Source organism: Hibiscus syriacus, unplaced genomic scaffold (assembly GCF_006381635.1).
Source record: "Hibiscus syriacus cultivar Baekdansim isolate YM2019G1 unplaced genomic scaffold, ASM638163v2 tig00011820_pilon, whole genome shotgun sequence".
NCBI lineage: Eukaryota > Viridiplantae > Streptophyta > Magnoliopsida > Malvales > Malvaceae > Hibiscus > Hibiscus syriacus.
The window spans coordinates 42,852-65,381 of record NW_024062257.1 but is presented as its reverse complement, the minus strand read 5'-3'; the positions used below and the strand labels follow the sequence as shown (position 1 = coordinate 65,381).

General features: G+C 37.7%; 2 protein-coding genes and 1 pseudogene across 2 annotated transcripts; 2 read left to right on the top strand and 1 right to left on the bottom strand.

Moving 5' to 3' along the window:
* Window positions 1-444: 444 nt before the first annotated feature.
* On the top strand, window positions 445-15,394 carry LOC120204981 (coatomer subunit gamma-like). The gene is made up of 17 exons (XM_039204955.1): window positions 445-618; window positions 1,094-1,191; window positions 1,290-1,340; window positions 1,520-1,633; window positions 1,719-1,919; window positions 2,021-2,122; window positions 2,577-2,684; window positions 2,764-2,994; window positions 3,281-3,531; window positions 3,625-3,796; window positions 3,893-4,048; window positions 4,148-4,198; window positions 4,318-4,458; window positions 4,531-4,728; window positions 4,833-4,964; window positions 5,045-5,217; window positions 15,285-15,394. Exons 1-17 carry the CDS (start codon window positions 573-575, stop codon window positions 15,322-15,324), a joined length of 2,265 nt encoding a protein of 754 aa, XP_039060886.1. The 5' UTR covers window positions 445-572; the 3' UTR covers window positions 15,325-15,394.
* Window positions 15,285-15,890, top strand: LOC120204982 (coatomer subunit gamma-2). Its single transcript, XM_039204956.1, has 2 exons — window positions 15,285-15,524; window positions 15,688-15,890. Exons 1-2 carry the CDS (start codon window positions 15,372-15,374, stop codon window positions 15,880-15,882), a joined length of 348 nt encoding a protein of 115 aa, XP_039060887.1. The 5' UTR covers window positions 15,285-15,371; the 3' UTR covers window positions 15,883-15,890.
* A 315-nt stretch (window positions 15,891-16,205) lies between these two features.
* On the bottom strand, window positions 16,206-18,979 carry LOC120204983 (annotated as a pseudogene).
* Between the last annotated feature and the right edge of the window lie 3,551 nt (window positions 18,980-22,530).

The following is a 22,530-nucleotide window of genomic DNA, read 5'->3' as shown; positions in this document are numbered from 1 at the left end:
AATTAATTATATTTATTTTTATAAAAATATATTATTTTTAATATAAATTATAAAAGATTATAAGAATATACATATAGTATTATTTGAAATATAAATTAAAATATATTAAGTTCATAAAAAATATTTATACCATACCGTTTAAATTATAACATAGTATACATATTATAATATAGAATTTATCAAAATAATAATTATTAAATTTATCAAATTTTTACGTATCATAATAATTTAAATTTTAATAATTGCTTTATAATATTTGAAAAATTAATAATTAAAATAATTATTTTAGCATAATTAAGTAATCATCTAATATAATTTATCCAAACTAAAATTATCCAAAATTTTATAGATTAAATATATGACTCCTGTAGTTATGTAAAAAATAGTAAAACGATATCGATTGCAAATATTACCGGATCCACAAGATTCCCACTCTTTTCCTGATTCTTGAAAAACCAACAAGCGAGAGAGGAGAAATAAAAGAGGGGAAAACACACTGGACTGCATCTATAGAACCGAATAAAAGTTATTTAAATCTTCTAGATCTCCTAGATTCTAAGTTCCATTTAGCGATGGCACAACCTTTGGTGAAGAAGGATGACGATCGCGATGACGAAGGTGAATTCTATTATGATTTCCTTCATTTCTTCATTCTTTTTAATCCTTTTATTTTGTTTGTTTCGAATTAATTGTTCGTTTCTTGTTTAGTTGATTAAAAATCTTAGGTTTGAACTTCTAGATATGTGCGGTTTTGATTAATATGGATTGATTTAGAGACACATTTCGTGATTTGTAGATCTAATTTCGAGAGACAATTTTAGTTTTTTTTTGAATTCATTTAATTCTAGTTGATATGATCTGTGCTCATTATTTGGTAGATTTTCAGTTTTTGATAGAGCAATGTAGCTTGCTAATTTCAAACCTTTACTGGATGCGTTGAATTTTAGTTGATTTGTTTGACGATGTGAATCTCGAGACTGTATGTATATATTAGCATTGAGTTCTGTTTGTAGGGTTGTTGAGTTCTCCTAGCTTTGTAAGTGTTCGGGGAAGGCTTTTAATCGGTAATTTTGAATTTTTGTTTTTAAAACAGTTGACTACTCCCCATTTATGGGGATTGAGAAGGGTGCAGTTCTTCAAGAAGCTAGGGTTTTCAATGATCCCCAGCTTGATCCTCGAAGATGCTCTCAGGTTTCTACTTTTTAAGCAATCTTGATTTTCTGTTTCATGGATTTGCTTCTCTTTTTTTTCTTTCATTTTTAGTGACTGTTTTAAAATCCTCTATGTAGGTCATTACAAAACTTCTGTATCTATTGAACCAAGGGGAAACATTCACTAAGGTCAGTTTCTCTTTTTATTTATGCCTGAAAAGATTAGATTCGTGTTTGCTTTTCTTTTTCTGTTTGTTAAATTATAATTAACTTCTGTTGCACTGGTTTCTTCTGTAGGTAGTATGTATACTCTATTGTGATGAAAATTTCCATTGTTGACTGACTATTTGCTGTTGTTATATAAATAGGTGGAAGCGACAGAAGTTTTCTTTTCTGTGACAAAGCTTTTCCAATCGAAGGATATAGGATTGAGGAGAATGGTCTATGTGATGATAAAGGAGCTATCTCCATCAGCGGATGAGGTTGTATATCTTGAATTGTTTATGCTTTCTAAATAATTTGTTTTGCTTGTGGATACTAATAATTTCTTATTCTTTCTCACAATAGGTTATTATTGTCACTAGCTCTCTTATGAAGGACATGACTAGCAAGACGGATATGTATCGAGCAAATGCTATTCGTGTTCTTTGTCGGATAACGGATGGAACACTTTTAACCCAGATAGAGAGATACTTGAAACAAGCCATTGTTGACAAAAATCCAGTTGTTGCAAGTGCAGCTTTAGTCAGTGGTATCCATTTACTGCAGGTAATGTTTTTTATGGTTATTTTATTATATAGTTCTTAAATCAATTATCAAAAGTCTAATGAAGTAACGATTTTATTAATGTGTGGTAAATATTTTGGCAGACAAACCCAGAGATTGTGAAAAGATGGAGTAATGAGGTTCAAGAAGCTGTTCAATCAAGAGCAGCCCTTGTACAGTTTCATGCTCTGGCATTGCTTCACCAGGAAAGTTTCATTCCTTTCTCAGAAAATTTTGGGGTTTTATTTGGTAGTTGAAATCAGTTGCTCAATTCAAGCCTAACCTGTTAACCTATTTAATTTGTGTTTGTAATTCCTTGTAAATAGGTTGTAGCTCACAGCTTTTCTAGCTTTTTGATTTCTTCCGACTCGTTTTAGCAGCTTGTGTTATTGTTTACTGGATTTTAACACATTGCATGCTTGGTTTAGTTGTCCTGGTTAGTACTTATAGATAGATCTGCAGCAAGTGGCAGCTAAAATGTAAATAAAGAAAAGTAGAGTAGTTTCATGCAGTATGAATCCATCATACTTACGCATTCTTGCATGTCTGTATAATACTGTATATTCATGGTTGGATTTGGGTCTATGATCACTGAATTGATCTTTTCAGTTAAAAATTGAGTAACAAGTATGATGAATTTATCTGATTTCATATTTGCAGATACGGCAAAATGATCGACTTGCTGTTAATAAGCTGGTTAGTAGTTTGACTAAGGGAAGTGTCCGCTCGCCATTAGCTCAATGCCTGTTGATACGTTATACTAGTCAGGTATACACCTTCTCTAACATCTTGTCCTCCGTCATTCTTTCTATTAATAAATAATGCAAATTAATTGGAGATTCTGCAGGTTATTCGTGAGTCAGCCAACACTCAAGCAGGGGATCGCCCTTTTTATGATTTTCTTGAGGGTTGTCTGCGCCATAAGGCTGAGATGGTGATTTTTGAGGCCGCTAGAGCAATCACTGAGCTCAATGGTGTGACAAACCGAGAATTGACACCAGCAATCACAGTTCTTCAGCACTTTTTAAGCTCTTCCAAGCCAGTTCTGAGATTTGCGGCAGTTCGTACTTTGAATAAGGTTGATATATTTTCCAGTGCTAAATAATATACCAAGCTATTAAATCCATATATATTTTATTGGTTGAGGGAAAATTAAAGTCAAGCGCTTTGGTGAGAGGGGCTAAGGGTAGCTCCTGCATTTTTCTGAAGTTCAAACACGCTTATAGAGATTGCTGAAAGTGCCTTTACTATATTGTTTAGCAAACATATAATTACATTTCAATCGTACTTGATTGTTGTTTTTTCTAAATCAGATGCATGTACTGTTCTGTACATTCGGATTTCTGTTTATAACAATTTTTCAGGTTGCAATGACTCATCCCATGGCTGTCACTAACTGCAATATTGACATGGAGAGTTTAATTTCTGACCAAAATAGAAGCATTGCCACACTTGCAATTACTACCCTTCTTAAGACTGGAAACGAGTCGAGTGTGGATCGCCTTATGAAACAGATAACTAATTTTATGTCTGATATTGCTGATGAGTTCAAAATTGTTGTTGTGGAAGCCATAAGATCACTATGCCTAAAGTTTCCATTGAAGTACAAATCTCTGTAAGGGATACCTGACTTTGCATTATTCATCAGTTGGCTTCAGAAAAGGCTTCTTTTGCCTTAAAACACTTTTTTATCAATTGTTATCCACAGGATGAATTTCTTAAGCAATATTCTAAGGGAAGAAGGTGGATTTGATTACAAAAAGGCCATTGTAGATTCAATTGTGATTCTAATCAGAGATATCCCGGAAGCAAAGGAGAGTGGATTGCTTCATTTATGTGAGTTCATTGAAGATTGTGAATTCACATATCTTTCAGCACAGGTAGCATTTTCATCTTACTTGTCACGTTCTTTTTCCCTTTTCCCTTTTTCCCCCATCTTTGACTTCATTTAAATTTGACTCAACATTGTATTATAGATACTTCATTTTCTGGGCATTGAAGGCCCAAAAACCTCAGATCCAAGGAAATATATACGATACATTTACAACCGTGTCCATCTTGAGAATGCAACTGTCCGAGCTGCTGCAGTGAGCACCCTAGCAAAATTTGGTGCTATGGTTGATACACTGAAGGTATGAAATCTTATTTACTCTTTCATTTCTGTTAAGTACTCTCATTCTGTGACGCATTGCTTACCTAGTTAACCTGGAAAATCTTGCTATCTTTTGCAGCCCCACATATTTGTTCTCTTAAGGCGTTGTCTCTTTGACAATGATGATGAGGTCAGCTTATCGTGATAATTTGTTATTCATGTTTGTTGCGTTCTTAATCTGTGTGAACTTTAATGCTCTGTTTTTGTCCTCTCTCAATAAATTAAGGGCTTCTAAATCTTTAATTGTAGGTTCGTGACAGGGCTACACTCTATCTTAATACACTTGGTGGTGATGGTGCAGTTGTTCAAACTGGTGAAGATGTAAAGGAGTTTCTCTTTGGTTCACTGGATATCCCTCTGGCGAACTTGGAGAACAGTTTGAAGAATTATGTGAGTTTATAAATTTTGGTTACCCTTTTACTGCTTTTTATCTTTATCTCATGTATTAAATTTGGGGTCCAGGAACCATCAGAAGAGTCTTTTGACATTAATTATGTACCAAAGGAGGTCAAGACTCAGCCACTTGCAGAGAAGAAAGCTCCAGGTAAAAAACCAACTGGTCTTGGTGCTCCTCCTGCTACCTCTCTGTCAACTGTTGATTCTTATGAGAAGCTGCTTTCATCAATTCCTGAGTTTGCAAACTTTGGCAAGCTTTTCAAGGTACTTCCATCGACTTTGTCTCATGTGTTAAATGCATGTAATGATGTAGACATTATTCCAATTTTGAACTTACTAATGCCTTGTCTCCATTTTTTATTGGCCAGTCCTCTGCACCTGTTGAGCTGACAGAAGCAGAAACAGAATATGCAGTTAATGTTGTCAAGCATATTTTCGACTGTCATGTTGTGTTTCAGTACAACTGCACCAATACCATTCCAGAGCAGTTATTGGAGAATGTAATAATCCAATTACCCAAAGCATCTGTAAATTACTTAAGAGTAACAGAGTCTCGATAACTTAATCTGTGTTTTGCCAGGTCACTGTTGTTGTGGATGCTTCAGAAGCTGAGGAGTTTGCTGAAGTTGTTTCAAAGCCTTTAAGGTCACTTCCATATGATTCACCTGGACAGACCTTTGTGGCATTTGAGAAGCCAGAGGGGATCCCAGTTGTTGGAAAGTTTTCAAATATGCTGAGGTTCATCGTAAAGAGGTACGACTTCTCCTTTTACTTTGACATAATCCAAGGCTTTTTATGATGCTCCATTATTATTATTTTTTTGATAAAAATGGTAGGCCTCGTTAAAAACCCCATTCATAACCGTCAAGGTACGAAAATAGCTTAACAGGCATTGGATGGAAGGAAGAAAAGTGTGCCTCAAAATTTTATTACTTAAATACCAAGTACATCAAAAGTACATTACAACCAAGCACAACCAGAATACATCCACAAAATGACCATAACAATCTGCAAACAACACAACAAAAACCTATCCCTAACTTAGCAATACTTGCCCCTCCTTACAAAATAACCTAGACATCCTATACACAGCAGAACAGTAGGTTGCACTACAAACTAATACACAATTCCCAACTTTGCAAGCTCATCAGCCTTCCAATTAAGACATCTCTTACAATTACACTTTTATCCACCACCACAACACTAATTTCCTTGACCAAAGGTTCGAACAAAGCTGGGCATGAACCATGATTTTTTATCCACTCCAAAGCCTTCAAACAGTCCGATTCCAAAATCAACCTCCCTTTTATGTTCCCACATTCTCAAAGAAGAAACGTAATCCTGTTTTAATTGCAAGCAATTCTGCCAAAATAGGGGGCCAGGCCCCACCTTTTCCGAGAAGGATTCCAACAACTTACCATTCGAGTCATGAACAAGACCACCTATTCCACCTTTATGCCACTCCTTCTCCACTGCTCCATCAACATTCATCTTCAAAAAACCTAAGGGAGGAGGGGACCAACCAGGTGAAGAGGATATCACCTTCTTGGCATTCCAATGAATATCTGCCAGCGATGGGTCACTCACCAAGCAATAAAACTGCAAATTAGCACTAGGAAAATTTGCAACAAACCATGAAACCAATCTAAATCTGATGAGGAATGACAGTTGAACTGAATCAAATGAACCCTTCTTAAAAACAATTTCATTTCTAAATTCCACACAGACCACATAATTTCACCTGATATGAATGTCCAAATGTGAGAGTTTTGAACTAAGTCCATCCAAGCCACTACTAAATCAGCAGGATTACATGGCAACACCGCTGTAACTTTCCAAAAACGTAGAAAAATACACCAAACATCCCACACAAACTTACAAGATACCATAAGATGCGAAACAGTTTCGAGTTCGAGTCAACAAAGAGGGCACAAAACTTCTTCCAAGCCTTCAACACCTTGTTTAGCAAGCTCTGATTTCACAACCAACTTCTGATGGATTACTTGCCATACAAAGGTTTCCACTCTCGGGGGTGCCACCCTGAGCCACACTTGCTTAATCCAAACTGAATTTATAGGTTGTCGCTCATACATTAACCTAACACGACATTACTGAATAAGTACCTTCCCCATTCTCGACCATATGCAACCGTCGTTCTCCTCTTCACAAGGAAGATTCTACAGCAAAGAAACTAGATTTAACCATTGCTCTACAGCAAGGTTCCTTCTCAATGGAATGTTCCAGTTGTTTTCGACATCTGAATTGAGTAGTCGTCCCCTCTTTATTGACTAATAAAACAAACATTCTCGGAAATTGCACCTCTAAAGGATAACACCCAGCCAAGTATCATGCCAAAACCTTAGAGATTCACCATTTCCAAACTGAAATTTTATGTGATTTTGGATCCACTCTTCGAGCTAATTTTTCCATTAGACTAATTTTTTGTAGAATCTTTGGATAACTGGCTCCCAAAGCACTGCTGAATTCTTTTTCACACCAAGGTGAAATCCAAGATACTCAATCGGAAACTCCCCCACTGAACAACCAAGTTCGACTGCCTATTCTTCGAAAACATGATTCCTTTACCATGACTCCCTTTCAAGTAATGAAGAATCCGGTAAACAACCTTGGAGTGTTTTTCTGAGGGACAATGCATAAACTGACTAACCAAGCTCACAGCAAATGCAATATCTGGTCTCGTATGAGCCAAATAAATCAGTTTCCCCACCAGCTTCTGATACCGATTCTTGTCCACAGGCTCAGCACCATCTTCTTTTTCGAGTTTTTGATTCGGATCAATAGGAGTCGCCACTGGTTTACATCCGAGTAATCCGATCTCTTTCAAGATATCGAGGACATATTTCCTTTGCGAGATAATTATACCTTTTGAGGATCTAGCCACCTCCATTCCAAGGAAATATTTGAGTTGTCCTAGATCCTTGACTTCAAACTGGTTGGATAAGAAGTTCTTCAACGACTCTAACTCTACTGTGTCATCTCTTGTCATAACAATGTCATCTACATACACAATTAAAATAGCAATTTTACCATTATTGTGTTTGTAGAACATAGTATGATCAGACTGGGCCCGAGTGTAACCATGTTGTTTCACAGCTCTCGTGAATCTATCGAACCAGGCTCTCGGAGATTGTTTCAATCCATAAATGGATTTCTTTAGCTTGCAGACCTTGCCATCCTTCTTCAATTCATCAAAGCCTGGAGGAACTTCCATAAACACCTCTTCCTCTAGCTCATCGTTTAGGAACGCATTCTTCACATCAAACTGTCTGAGAGTCCAATCCAGATTGGCGGCTAGTGAGAGTAGGACACGTACGGTGTTTAGTTTGGCCACAGGTGCGAAGGTCTCCTCGTAGTCAAGGCCATATGTCTGAGTGAAGCCTCGTGCTACGAGTCTTGCCTTGTATCTCTCGACCGAGCCATGTGCATGGTATTGATGGTGAACACCCACTTGCTGCCTACAGATCGTTTCCCCTCAGGTAAAGGAGTTAGATCCCACGTGTCATTCTTCTTCAGGGCCTTTAACTCCTCAAAAACTGCCCTCTCCATCTCGGAACTTCTAGAGCTTCATGTATCGACTTAGGTAGTGCATCATCCATAATCCTGGTGGAAAAAGCTTTGAAATCTGGAGAGAGTTTATTATAAGATAAGAAATTGGATATTGGATGTTTTGTGGTACATGATCTAACACCTTTGCGCAAGGCTATGGGTTCAAAGAATTCTGTAGAAGGCTCTAAATTTGGAGAAGAAATAGGAGAAAGAGAAGTCGTACCTTGGACCATAGTCGAGTCCGATGGTTGGCATACCTTGGGGGCTGGTGGAACATTACTTGGTCGAGTCATCGTCTAGAATAAACACGAAGTTCAGTAGGTGGCTCCAAGTTGGTTTCTACCGAGTCTCACGAGGTTGTGAATTTATAGGTTGTGAAATCCTAGGATTAGTTACGGAAATATGAATTGGTTCCACTGAGCTATTTACAACCGATTTTGGCAAGGATGTTTGTTCCCAAAAACTCATTTCAGAGTCATTCTTCCCCGGAAGAGAGTTTTTGTCAAAAAAATATTGTTTTTCAAAAAACGTGACATCCATACTCACATAATACTTCCCAGATTTGGGATCAAAGCATTTATACCCTTTTTGTGTTGGTGAAAAACCTAGAAATATGCATTTATGTGCTCGGGGATCGAGTTTTCCTCTATTTTGGCCGTGTATATGAACAAAAGCAATGCAACCAAAAATTTTAGGTGTTAAATCAGTGAAAGATCTATTTTCAGGAAATATATTCTTTAGAGCTTGCAAAGGAGTAATATAATTAAGAACTCTTGTAGGCATTCGATTTATCAAATAAGACGCTGTTAAGAGTGCTTCATTCCAAAAACGATTAGGAACATTCATAGCAAACAGTAAAGCCCTAGTCACCTCTAATAAATGCCTATTTTTTCTTTCAGCAACTCCATTTTGTTGGGGAGTATCAACGCAAGAACTGTGATGAATAATTCCTTTTTGTTTCAAAAAATCACCTAAGTTGCATTAAAATATTCTCGACCATTATCGGTTCTAAGAACTTGAATATTTGCTTGAAACTGAGTATTGATCAGTGAGTGAAAATTTTTGAAAACACTTGCTGCCTCGGATTTTTCTTTTAGTAAATAAATCCACGTGACTCTAGTGTGATCATCAATGAATGTGATGAACCATCTAGATCCTGAGGCTGTTTTTACTCGTGAAGGGCCCCAAATATCACTATGCACAAGAGAAAGGTTTTGATGGCATATACTTTAAAGATGGATAAACAGATCTATGATGTTTTGCCAATTCACAAGCTTCACACTGAAAAGAAAAACCGTCCTTTTTTTTGAAAAGATTTGGAAACAAATATTTCAAGTAATTAAAACTAGAATGGCCTAACCTATAATGCCACAACAGTATTTCATTCTCACAAGTCAAGGTAGTAAAACATCTCGGTTTCTGAACTTGTTTATCTGAAAGATTGTCCGTGACCAAGTGATAGAGTCCATCAACCTCCTTAGCATTGCCAGTCATCTTCCCCGAACAAGGGTCCTGAAATTCAAATCCAGCAAATGTTATTGTAGCAATGCATTTGCAATCATGAATAATACGATTAACAGAGATGAGATTGCAAGAGAGCTTTGGGACATGTAGGACATTTAGTAATGTGAGAGATGGAGAAATAATGATAGAGCCTTTTCCAGCTATAGAGGTTAGGGAGCCATCAGCAATTTTTACCTTCAGATTACCAGATAAAGGAAAATAAGATGAGAATATGGAGGAATTACCGGTCATGTGATCTGTTGCCCCTGAATCTATGATCCAAGGGTTTGATTTAGAACCGGCTATGAAAGTTGTAGGATATGTACCTTTCTGGGCTAATGATGAAGAGGCAATATAAGATGATGGGTTAGGAGTGTTGGATATGGAATGAGAACTCATTAGTTGATACAATTGCTCTAGCTGTTCTTTGCTGAAGGCAGACAGTTCTGAGGCAGGTTTCGGCTCTTCAGAAGCATCTTCAGATGAGGCATGGAATCCCTTTGCATTACGAGAATTTCGATTGGCTGAAAAATTCTCGGCTGGCTTCCCGTGTAGCTTCCAACACTTGGTTTTAGTGTGTACCGGCTTGTTGCAGTGCTCGCAGATTGTCCGATCTCTGTCGTTCCGACGATCGTTGCGACGTGGTGGCTGACCCGAGAACAAGGCAGAAGACTCGGTGGGATTTGGTGAGTGGCCTCCAAGCATGACTGTCCGCCGGCTCTCCTCTCGTCTGACTTCGGAGAAGACTTCTCTTGTGCTTGGTAGTGGTTCACGACCAAGAATGCGCCCTCTGACTTCATCCAATTCCTTGTTAAGGCCGACAAGGAATTCGAAGACGCGTTCTTTTTCCACCATCTTCTGGAATAGAGCCCTGTCCTTAGCACAACTCCATTCGTAGTCGCTGAACATGTCAACCTCTTGCCACAAGGTCTTGAGTTCAGTATAGTATTGAGTGACAGTTTTTTCTCCTTGTTTTAGCCTCCATAACCGAGTTTTTAGTTCAAACCATTGTCCTGCGTTCCCGAGATCAGAATAGGTCTCGTTCACAGCATTCCAAATGTCATGAGCAGTAGGTAGGAAGAGATAAGTTCTCCCTACACTCAGATCCATGGAATTTATGAGCCAAGACATAATCATCGAGTTTTCTGCCTCCCATCTTTCAGATTCTTCATCTTCTTCGGCAGGTTTCGTAGTGGTACCTGAGAGATAGCCGAATTTTCCACGGCCACGAATAAACAGTTTCACAGATTGTGACCACTGTAAGAAATTATTTCCATTCAACTTGTGAGAAGTGATGGATATGTTTTGGAAGGATTCAGTGTTTAGGGTGATTGAAGGTAAGCGAGTAGAACTCATAGAGTCGATACCAGAGGTATCATCGTAGGGTTTGGCCATTTTGGCTCTGACACCATAAAGACGGAAAAACTTGTTCCGAATAAACCGTGTTTTATTTCTGCTGAATATGGCTGACTTAAATAGAGTTTACAATGTAACAACTTTACATAAAAAGATGCATAAAATTAGCAACAGAATAAAAATGATTCTATCTAATTAAAAATGATCATATCTAATAACTAATAGAATAAAAAACTGATTCTATCTAATTAAAAATGATCCTATCTAATAACTAATAGAATAAAAACTGATTCTATCTAATTAAAACTGATCTTATCTAATATTTAATTTAGATAGTCTCGACACTTAGTAACGCTCTCCTCCATATTAATTCCAACAATTTGCTTTTCACCAAATTCAATTGCAGGCCCGACATCAACTCAAAAATACGTAACACTCTACTTACGTTCTTCAGCTGACCCAAAGAAGCATTACATAAAATTAACAAATCATCCGCGAACTGTAAATGTGATAGCATGAAAGAATTCCCTGCCTTCCCGATTTCAAAACAATAAAATAACCCCAAATTTATTGCGTTGGACATCAAGTTTAGTAATTCCCCGACCAAATTAAATAACAAAAGGGACAAAGAACACCCTTGCTGAAGCCCTCTAGCGATCCTGAACTCTTCCGTTGGTGACCTGTAGACTAAAATAGAAATGGAGGCCGATGAAATGTACTTTAATATCGAGGAACACCACCGTAGACTAAAATAGAAATGGAGGCCGATGAAATGCACTTTAATATCGAGGAACACCACCACATTCCGAACCCATCTTCTCCATAATTTTCAACAAAATCCCCCAATCGACAGAGTCTATGCTCTTCTAAAATCCACCTTAAAAGACACCCCTTTTAATCTTTTTTTCCTCCAGTAATCTATACCTTCATTTGCAAGGAATGAACAATCCATAATCTGTCTACCCGGGATGAAAGCGAACTGTGATGACCCTATTAAGTTATCAATACATCCTCGCAATCTCCTCACGAGAACCTTTGACAAAATCTTATAAAGAGCACCCACAAGGTTGATCGGCCTATAATCATCCAAGCATTCCAGGCTCGTATTCTTTGGAATAAGCATAATAAAGGAATGATTTACTCCATTCTCCCAATCCTTCCCTATGAATAAGTCTTTGAAGAATCTCATAATCTCGGTCTTTAATTTGGATCAAAATTTCTTGAAGAAGCCCATACAGCCATACTAAATCTGTCAGGATCCGACGCTTTATTACTATCCGATGAAGCAATAGCCTCCTATACCTCCTCCTCCGAGAAGGGGTTTTCCAAAAGTGAACTTTCTTTCTTCCTATAGCCTAGCGAAATTTAGATCCATAGAATCCACATCACGGTGTTCTTCTGATTATAGGCAACTTTGAAAAAGTCCTGGACAGTGTTCTTTATCTGCGTCGGATCAGAGATCAACCTGCCTTCAATTCTCAGATACTTTATTGAATTAATTCTGCCCCTATTCGCAGCACTTTGATGGAAAATATTGAGTTTCTATCGCCTTCTTTAATCCACTTAACCCGAATTTTTTGAAACCAAATTTGCTAATCTTTTCTGTACAAATCCCACAACTCCCTTCTAGCTTTCGCCAACTCTTCCCTTGAAAATATCGAAGACCCCTGTTGTAATTCCACTCCATCTCATGAACCTTCTTTTCCAAATTCAAAATCAACCCTGGCAGCTTCAAATAATTATTGTTTGACCACCCATTTATTGATTTCTTTAAATTTTTAAGCGTACTCAGAATGCCTCTTTTCCTCCTCCCCTTCTGTATCTTCTCTAACTCACTTTCCATCATTTCTTGAAATCCCTCTTCTTCTAGCAAATAATTGAAAAATCGAAACGGCTTCGGCCCCCAATTCTATCCCCTGTTTTCAATCATAATAGTGTTATGATCAGATAACGATTACGGCAGCAGATGTTGCGATATTTCTGAAAAAGCTGTTGCAAAACTACAATCTAATAGGAATCAATCCAATCTGATTTCCGTTGATGTTTCCAGGTTATTACACAAATTAAAACGACCACCTAACAAGGGTAAATCAACTAGATTCGCCTGCATCACAAAGTCATTAAATATCCTCATCGAATGCAAATTCTGTTACCCACCAATTTTCTCCTCTTGGTTCAGGTAAGCATTAAAATCACCCCCATACAGAAAGGAATATCCAACTGTACAATGAAAGATATAAGTTCCATGAAAAAATCCTCTTTTTCTGAATCCACTGACGGCCATAAACATTTATAAAACAATACTGCAGACCGGCCTCCTTATATTCTCCCCAAATCGCAATAAACCTCCTATGACTACGTTGTTGCTTTAGAAGAAAAACATTCTCATCCCACAAACTTATCATACCCCAAACTGATCCAATCGAAGGCGACACTACAAATCCCCGCAAATACTTCCCCCAATCCTTCTCAACAACATTGGACTTACTGATTCCATTTTTGATTCCTGGATGAACACAAAAGACGGCTTCTTCTCCACAATCAACCTTCTCACTGCTCTAGCCTTCTCCTTTCTACCTAACCCCCACATTCCATGAAATTATTGACAACTTCATCATCAAAAGAAAACAAAATTACCTTCAAGCGAAACGAGAGATTAACTCCCATTCCTCTTAATCTTCTCCTTGTTCAACTTGGCCACTTTATCCACAAACACTTTCTTCTTATCCCTAAAGGTTATACCCATGATGTTGCTGATTTTCCACGTAGCTTCTGCCTCTTCCATGTCAACTGACCTTCTCGAAGACACTGAAGGCAAGAACTTTCTTTTTTCGAGGCCATCGACGTCCCATTTCTTCTCGATCTACTGTACACCCTATTGAATAATCTACTATCATCTCTCCCCACCGAAGCATGTCTTCCCACTTAACGATTTAACGATCGCTTCCTTACTAGAGAGAGAGACTTAGATTTAGATCGATTAAGGAATCCTGATGATAATCTTTCTCTCTCAACAGATTCCCTTAACTGGTTAAAAGCACCTCTCCAATTGGATGCGTACCTCGAAGATTGGGTCTCTCATTAGACCTAATTAAGTTATCTTCAAAAGCTACAGGGCTAGACTCGTCCTTCTCGGCCCATTTTCTAATTCTATTCCACCAGAATTATTAAGAAAAGACCCTTCCTGACGCTCCATGTTGACTTCCTCCACTCTCCCTAGATTAGGCGGGCCCACAAAGTCATTTGGTTCTCCTCCCGAGCCAATCATTAATGCATCCTGACCCAAAACGGCTGGAGTATTAAACACCTCATTATTTCCTAGGAGACCGCCGTTCTGATTCTCCTGCAACAATGCTTCCACCCTTGCGATATTTGATCTGACTGATGGTCTTCCCTGTTATCCTGAAACAAACCCTCTTGCAGATTCTGGTCATCTTTTAAATAACTTTCCGACGAATCATCTTCCCACCCATATGAGGAATCTACTTCTGCTTCATTCCAAATAACATTTGTGTAGCTATCCTCCTGCGAATCAACCTTAATCTTGATTTTATAAGGCCTTCCATTCGTGTTTATTATAATGAACTCAGGGATGTCAAACGGACTCGCCACCCTTAATACCAACTTTGTTGCTCGGAAATCAGCTTTTTGGAGAGTTTCATCTTGTATCTTAACCAGAGACCCCCATCTCGATGCCAGTTTCAAAAAAAGCTTCACACCAGCAGTTCAGAGGCACACCTATTAATGAGACTGAGCAAAAGGCCATAGGCACTCCTCCCTCTTGATACACAGGGACCAACCTTTCAAACCAGAACTCTAAATCCTTCGCTCTGTTTTCCATCGCTTTCTTCTTCTCATCCTCCGATGGGAAAGTGATGCTGCACGCATTCTTTGCATATCCCCAGGTCTCCACTTCGACATTGAGCCCGTCACTCTGTATTACCTTCTTGATAGACACCAAATCAACAGTGGATTTGAGAATACCTGTATATGACAGCTTGATCCACGCCCTCTCTTCCACAGGTATGAACACGTTCAGAGGACTCTTAACCTCCCCATCCCATTTCTTCTTCCTTTCTCCATCACCCGCTTGATCCTTCTATCATCGCAAAACTTGTTAAAAGATGCCGATTTATCTGCTCCCATGCTTGGAATGTCTCCTGTACTCCTCTTTGGAGCTTCTTCTTTACCCACATCTTTTCCTTCTGCGCATCTCTTTTCTGATATTTCGCCACCGCAACAGATATCCTTTATTTCAAAGTTGATCACCAGAAATAAGGTTTAAAACTGTTCTGAAAATCACACTCAGTGAAGACCACACCAGGGTATGGGTTCTGGATGTTTGCATGTTTTGGTTTTCCATTCCTATCTCATGCTTGCATTGGTCTTGCTAGGTTGATCCAAGTACTGGTGAGGCCGAGGATGATGGAGTAGAGGACGAGTACCAATTAGAGGAGCTTGAAGTTGTTGCAGCTGATTACATGTTGAAGGTGGGCGTCTCTAATTTCAGGAATGCTTGGGAAAGCATGGGCGCAGATTGTGAACGTGTCGATGAATATGGCCTTGGTCCTAGGGAAAGCCTGGCTGAAGCTGTTAATGCTGTCATAGATCTTCTTGGCATGCAACCTTGCGAGGCAAGTGTACAATGTTTTTTTCCCCTTTTGCTATTATGCGGTTGAAATGGATATGCATTTTACCCTTAATCTTAATTGCTTTATATTAGAATTAAAATGCCATACTTGTTTTCTTCACTGCAATTCCATTGTTATATGACGATCCATTTGTGGTGGTATCCAGGGCACGGAGGTTGTCCCCAACAATTCAAGATCACACACTTGTCTTCTATCTGGAGTATACATCGGCAACGTCAAGGTGCTTGTGCGGCTACAATTTGGACTTGACGGTCCAAAGGATGTGGCGATGAAGCTTGCTGTTAGATCTGAAGATGAAGCTGTTAGTGATGCAATTCATGAGATTGTAGCCAGTGGCTAGGTTATCGTCAATCGACTATTTTTTTTGCCTCTAATCAGGCTTCTATATATGATTTTTTTCCCGGTGGTTTTATATGGTATCGGAAGTAGATGCAGCAAAAACCATATAAGCCCATAGAAAGAACTTTGATGCACATTGTCTTTTTACCTTGGTACTTATTTATACGAGACTCTTATATGGGATTATTGCATCCATCAAGCTTTGCTTTGAGAGCTATTTTGCTTCTAGTCAATTGTCATGAAAAGAACGTTTCATAACTTTTGCATTAATATTATGATGTTCTTTTAGTTGTTAATATTATGCCGAATTTGAATGAGCCCCTATTGAATGTTTATATAATATTTGACTTCTCTCACAAATGACATCTCCCAACTATAACGTAGATGCACTCGGATAGATCCATTTTACGAGCTGTTCGATCGGTTCATAGACATCGAAGCAGAAATTTTCTTCAGATAGAAAGTTCTCAAATTCAGTGCTACCTTTCTAATCTTTCTTCTCCACTAATCAATCACACTGGCTTTCCACATGAAAGATGCAAAGCAACATTACAATATTAGGGTTGAAACCAGAATGAATCTCTTCCAACAGCGACAAGGAACCAGTTTTCCCGTCTTAGAACTCGAATCAAATCACCGTCCTGTGTCCTCCAAATGCCCAGATCTGCCATGTCAACAACCAAGTATTATCACAAGTAGTCACGGTTCGTTTTCCGTTTCTACAAGCTGCAAAAAAAGACCAACATGGACTAACCTTGAGGTTTGTATCCCAACTTCCTGTACATAAGGCACTACCATTGGCCGACAAACCCAAACAGCTAATCCGGCCCTTGTGCGAATTCTGGACAGATCCTAAATCCAACACAACCTGCAAAAAAGTGTTCTTAATTAGAAACGCTGCCTACCGTATGCAAGAGTCGAATCGAATTTCATTAGTGTGAGCTCGTACTACATTTCAAGCTTCACCCGACGAATTTTCCCACACAACATACCTGAACTAAACAATGGAGGGAAATACTTAACGATATTCAAGAAATAATTAAACCTTCATGGAAGAAAATACTTTGCCGATAACTAAAATCAGGGCAATGAAGTGTACCTGTGCCAATAAAGTGTCCCATACATAGCAATCTCCATTTGAGTATCCAGCAAAGAGGAGTCTTCCAGATATGGAGAATGCAATCGATTCACGTGCGGAACCTCATTATCGTCAAGTTGCTGATAGTAAACTTGCAACAGGTGACCGGTTCTGATGTCAAACAACCTACAAGTTCCGTCATCTGATCCAATTCCAAACTTATTGCCATCTGGAAAGAACTTCAGTGTTAATATCAACCTCATGACCCTGAAATGTACGCACTGCTCAACTTGCAACGAGTATCCCACAGTCGGGCAGTAGCATCATAGGAACCAGAAACAAACATTCTCGAATTTGATCCATTGATCGAAACACTGAAGGAATGGGGAAAAAAGTAACATTGTAAAACAAATTTATTATCATTCATGATAAGTTTCTAACAGCATTACACTTCTTGTAAACAGTACAACATTGGTCATAGGGTCCATTATATGCATTATAAAAGCAGAATAAATATATCAGATAAAATTTCATATACAAAAAGTGGGGTTCAGGCTTCCTCCAGGTTACAATCAGCAGTTATCAAGTAATTACATTGTCGGAATTTTTTCCAATTCAAATTCATGCCGAGGCCAGTTCATAAAAATATTGAACCCAGCCCGATTTTGAATCAATCACTCAGTAACCCGATTTTGCATGATCTTCTAAAGATACCAGAGAAAGAATTGTCATTGGACATAGTTTTTATTAGAAAAGGCTGATAGAACATATAAGTTGAGCAGAAAAAAACGACTAAAATACCTCAGCACATCACCCGTATGTCCAGACTGGAATTCTCCCCCGAAAACCGAAGTTCTGAAGCCTGTTGTAATATCCCATAGAACACATGTCTGATCAGTGGAACTTGTAATAATGTGGATGTCTTCATCTGGAACATACTGACAACAAGAAACATAGCCCTTATGCCCACTAAGGCTTATCGACACTGGTAGGTTTCCATCCTTGTCGGTCGATGAATTCAAGTTGAAAATAGAACATATACTATCAAGACCACCGCATGCAACGGATTGACCCGTTGGACAAAAAGCACATGTCATAACCCATGCACAAGGCAGCTTTATAGCATGAGTTTTCTGCCTCGTTAAAGCATTCCATACGATTAAGCGTCCATCCTGAGAGGCACTCACGATTCGATTTCTTTCGGGTGTCCAATCTTACAAGTATACCTGCATATTTCTTAGGAGTTAAATTCAAATATAGCACATCATATCTATTATCTAATAAGAACACCATGACAAGTGATCTACAATTCACTAATATTTAAGTTGATTTTGTGCATCATTCTTCAAAAACAAAGTTGATTTGCTTCAATCTAGAAGTTGTTTTCTTCCTCCATTTAAGAAGGTTCCTTCCAAAAAATACTAAAACCCAGAAATTCGATCCTGTAAAAGTTATGTAGTAAAGAAATTTACAAGAAAGAACAACAAAAACCATTTTCAAAAGCAAATCAAATTTGAAATATTATGCAAATTAGATTACAAAAAAATTGTAATAAAAGAAATGATACCTTGCCAGTGTGACCTTGCAAGGTCCTACAGCAAACCAAATCCGTTGGACCAAAAGCAATTGGACTCTTCCCTTGCGATCTTGCATATCCAGCGACTACCCAAAATCCCAAACAGATCTTACAACCAAATTTTCAAAATTCCAAAACATGAGTGTGTGTGTAGAAACAGTAATGAAAAAGGATTGAAATTTGTCACCATCAGTGTCGAGCAGCTGCTGGCGTTTCTGCCGCAATCGGTCTTTCAGATTGTTGACTGTCTCCGTCGCCGCCGCGTGCTTCTCTTTCAGCTCCGCAACGGGCATGTTCCTACCTTTTTGGTTTTCACTCGAAAAACAAAAAAGTCCAACCAAGAAAAAGAGACATTTTTTAAGTAGCTTTTATTATAGTCATTCTGTTGAGGTTATGAAATAAAGGACTCGCTATCTACTCTATTATCTATGGATTCTTAATCAAAATGAGAACAAACCCAGGAAAAAGGAACGATCTTTTAACAGTAAAGTCGATGGCAGTAATCTCTCTCCAAAAAAAACGATGGCTGTAAGATTCAGAATGAAGTTTTACGGTTTTGATTAAGTTTCACTGATCAGTCGGGACCAGTTTCAATTATTTCCAAACATGATATAATTTACGGTAAACTACCCAATAATTATAAAATTAGTATCGATATGACAATCATACTCTTAATTTTGATAATATAATCACATAATTATTTAAATGATTTTAATGTAATCACTTGTTAAAAATACATAACTAATTGATATAGTTGTTATTGACTAATGGTAAGTATGAAGTCCACATCAGTTATAATATTTGTTTTTAATGCCAAGTGACTATTAGAGATATAAATAGTGATATGGTATTGCAATATCATTTGTTATATAACGATAGTGATATTGTTCGATAATGTTATTACATGGTCACGATACTCGTAATCACCGTAATAATACCCACTACATCCCCAATCGTAATAAATACAATGCAATTGAGAATGCAATTTAAATCCCTGATGACTATATTGAAACTATTTAAATAATTATGTGGTTATATTATCAAAATTAAAAATATAGTAATCAAAATAACACTAAGTCTATAATAGTGTGTAAAAACACTTTTAAATATCTTTCAAAATTCATCCTCTTTTTTCTTTTTTACAATAAACTGCGCCACAGTAAAAGTTAGGGTAAACTACATGCGTGACTATCAAACTGTTACTCGAGTACACTTTGACCATCGACGTTTGAATTCGATCAAATAGACCACTTAACTAAATATTTCATTCAAACTACTGACCGTTAGCTTTTAACGGAAGAAGTGACGTGATAGTTAAAAACTTTGATATAACTGCATATTTGATCCTCCATATTTACACATTATATTATTTTATTCGTATTTTATTCAATTAAAATTAATTTGATCTCTAATTAAATCGTGATACGTGTTATTACATGATTAGAGACTATTTTCTTAATTTTTAATTATTTAATCTAATAATTTTGTATCCAATAAGATGGTGACACGTGTCACTACCATATTAAGGAGAGAAAATAAGAAGGAAAACCTCCATTGCAACAGTTAAACCACTAGGCTAAGGCTTCAACTTAGTCTTATATTACAATATATTTTACATACAGGGTCTCAGTTAATAACAAAAAATAAAATAAAAATTCTAACAAACATGATAACAATTATGGATGACACAGCCATCACAACTATAACCACTAAGGCAAATCAAATAATTAAAGAACTTTTAGTTTGTTTTATATATTTATAATTTTTGTTAATTTAATATAAGTGGACTGAAGGGTTTCCTGCGTCTATTGAGCGTAAACCAAGCTCACATCTTTGGAAGGCATTTCCTCAGTTTGGAGCAATGTGTGGTCAAGTCTTGTTTGGAATATCGGGAATGGTCAGAGTGTCGATTTCTGGAACGATGCCTGGCTTAGTGATTTGGGTCCTCTGAGGAGTTTTGTTGTTGACCATTCAGCAATGGCTTCAGTTCAACAGCTTACTCGGACGACTAACAGAAATATAAAGTGGTCTGCTCCTCCTCTACACTGGTGCAAGATTAATACGGACGGTGCTTGTAGTGGGAGAGATGGTACCGCCTCTCGTGGGGGGTTGATTCGCTCTTCGAACGGTGATTGGATTCTTAGTTTTTCCAAAGCTATTAGGATATGTTGTGTTATTGAAGTTGAGCTCTGGGTTGTCCATGAGGGTTTAATTCATGCTTGGAATCGAGGAGAGAGACGAGTAACAGTGGAAGTGGATAGTTCGGAGGCTATTCAAAAGGAAAGTCGAGATGGTAGTCCTTTCACCCTTCTCGATCGTATTTTTGAGTTGATTAACAGGGAGTCGATCGTGAAGCTGGAATATGTCAGCAAGGTTGCCGATAAATTAGCTATGATTGTCGGATCTAATGGTTTTCCTCATGCCACCTTTGGATGTCATTAGGGATGGCAAACGGGTACAGTTTCGTGGATTCCGCACCGCATCCGCTCCAATTGGAGCGGGTATGAGTATAATTTTAGCGGGTAGTGGGCGGGTGTGGATTTATAAAGTGGTACCCATCGTGGGTGGTGGGCGAGTAATGGGTTTGAGACATTAGGCGCCCCGCATCCGCCCGCCCAGCTAAATATCTATTAAATTTTGGACCATTATGAATTTAGGTGTAATTTTAGAGACTAATTTATAAATTTTAATATTGTATAATATATAACATATAATTTAACCAAATATTAAGGATATTTAGTTTTTAATCTGGTCTTTAATTAGAGAAATATTCGGCTCTTTGATTAAACCCATAATCCCACTAACCACGTCACTTTTCATGTTCTTTAGCCCATGGTGCCTATCCAAACACAAATTAGCCGTACTATATGCATTAACATCAAATGCAGCAGTTTCCATGTTCTTTAGCCCCTCAAAACCCATATTAGGCTCACTATGAGCATTAACATCGAAAGCAACTCAACAATCCAGCTCTGCGACTACATGCTCCCTACAATCTGTCTCCATAACATTCGTAGAGCCACTCTTCTGACAAATTGAAGCATGCGCTGCTACCTCATCACGAACTGCTTGGGAACCAACTCCAACATCTCATTAGTTTGCTTTCAGACGGGTTTATATGGGTATGTCGCTAGTGGGTAGTGAGTGTGGGGATGGATTTGAAAATGTACCCGCGTGGGCGGGTGTGGATTTGAAAATTTGTACCCATCATGGGTGGTGGGCGGGTGGTGGATTGAAAAATATTAGGTGAGTATGGGGATGGGGATGGGGGAGGGGGTATCCGCACCCGACCTGCCCGTTTGCCATCCCTAGATGTCATTTCTCTTTTGCAGCAGAACAGCGTTGAGCTTGTAATGGACGCTGGTCTTTAATTGCTGTTTCTCCTCTTATTCACAAAAAAAAAAATTACATATCTTTATTAATTATAATTTAATATTATATATATTTATTAATAATTATAAATATATAATAAATTATAAATTAATGGAATAATATAATTTAATAAAACCAATAATTCTAAATTTTAATATATAAAATTATCAATACAATTTAATAAAAAATAATTCTTAATAAATATTACATTATAATTAATAAAAATATATAATATTAAAATATAATAATTTAATGAAACAATATAATTTAATAGAAAAATAAATCTTAAAAAATATTAAATTATAATTAATATATATAATTAAAAAATAAAATATATAAAACATATTTGATTTGGCTCTAGTGGTTTGGACATGTCCTTAGGAGACAACCTTCAGATGCGGTAAGGAGGGTAGAGTCGATTACAGTCGATGGTGCCAGAAGGAGAGGACGACCAATGAGGAAGTGGGAAGACTGCTTGAGATCTGATTTGAAGGATTTAGCCCTTACAGAGGACATGACCTCTGATAGAAAATTATGGAGACTTAAGACCAGGGTAGCCGAGTAGTGCGGGTCACATCCGTCGGATGTATCATCTCTGTCTTCTTTTAATGTCTTTGTAGTAA

What these genes read in the sequence shown, in the direction of transcription:
- LOC120204981 (XM_039204955.1), top strand. Translation starts at nt 573, where the DNA reads ATGGCACAACCTTTGGTGAAGAAGGATGACGATCGCGATGACGAAG. An exon ending in TGACGATCGCGATGACGAAG is followed by an intron (nt 619 to 1,093) that starts GTGAATTCTATT and finishes TTTTTAAAACAG; the next exon opens with TTGACTACTCCCCATTTATG. An exon ending in CTATGGTTGATACACTGAAG is followed by an intron (nt 4,049 to 4,147) that starts GTATGAAATCTT and finishes TATCTTTTGCAG; the next exon opens with CCCCACATATTTGTTCTCTT.
- LOC120204982 (XM_039204956.1), top strand. Translation starts at nt 15,372, where the DNA reads ATGTTGAAGGTGGGCGTCTCTAATTTCAGGAATGCTTGGGAAAGCATG. An exon ending in TTGGCATGCAACCTTGCGAG is followed by an intron (nt 15,525 to 15,687) that starts GCAAGTGTACAA and finishes GGTGGTATCCAG; the next exon opens with GGCACGGAGGTTGTCCCCAA.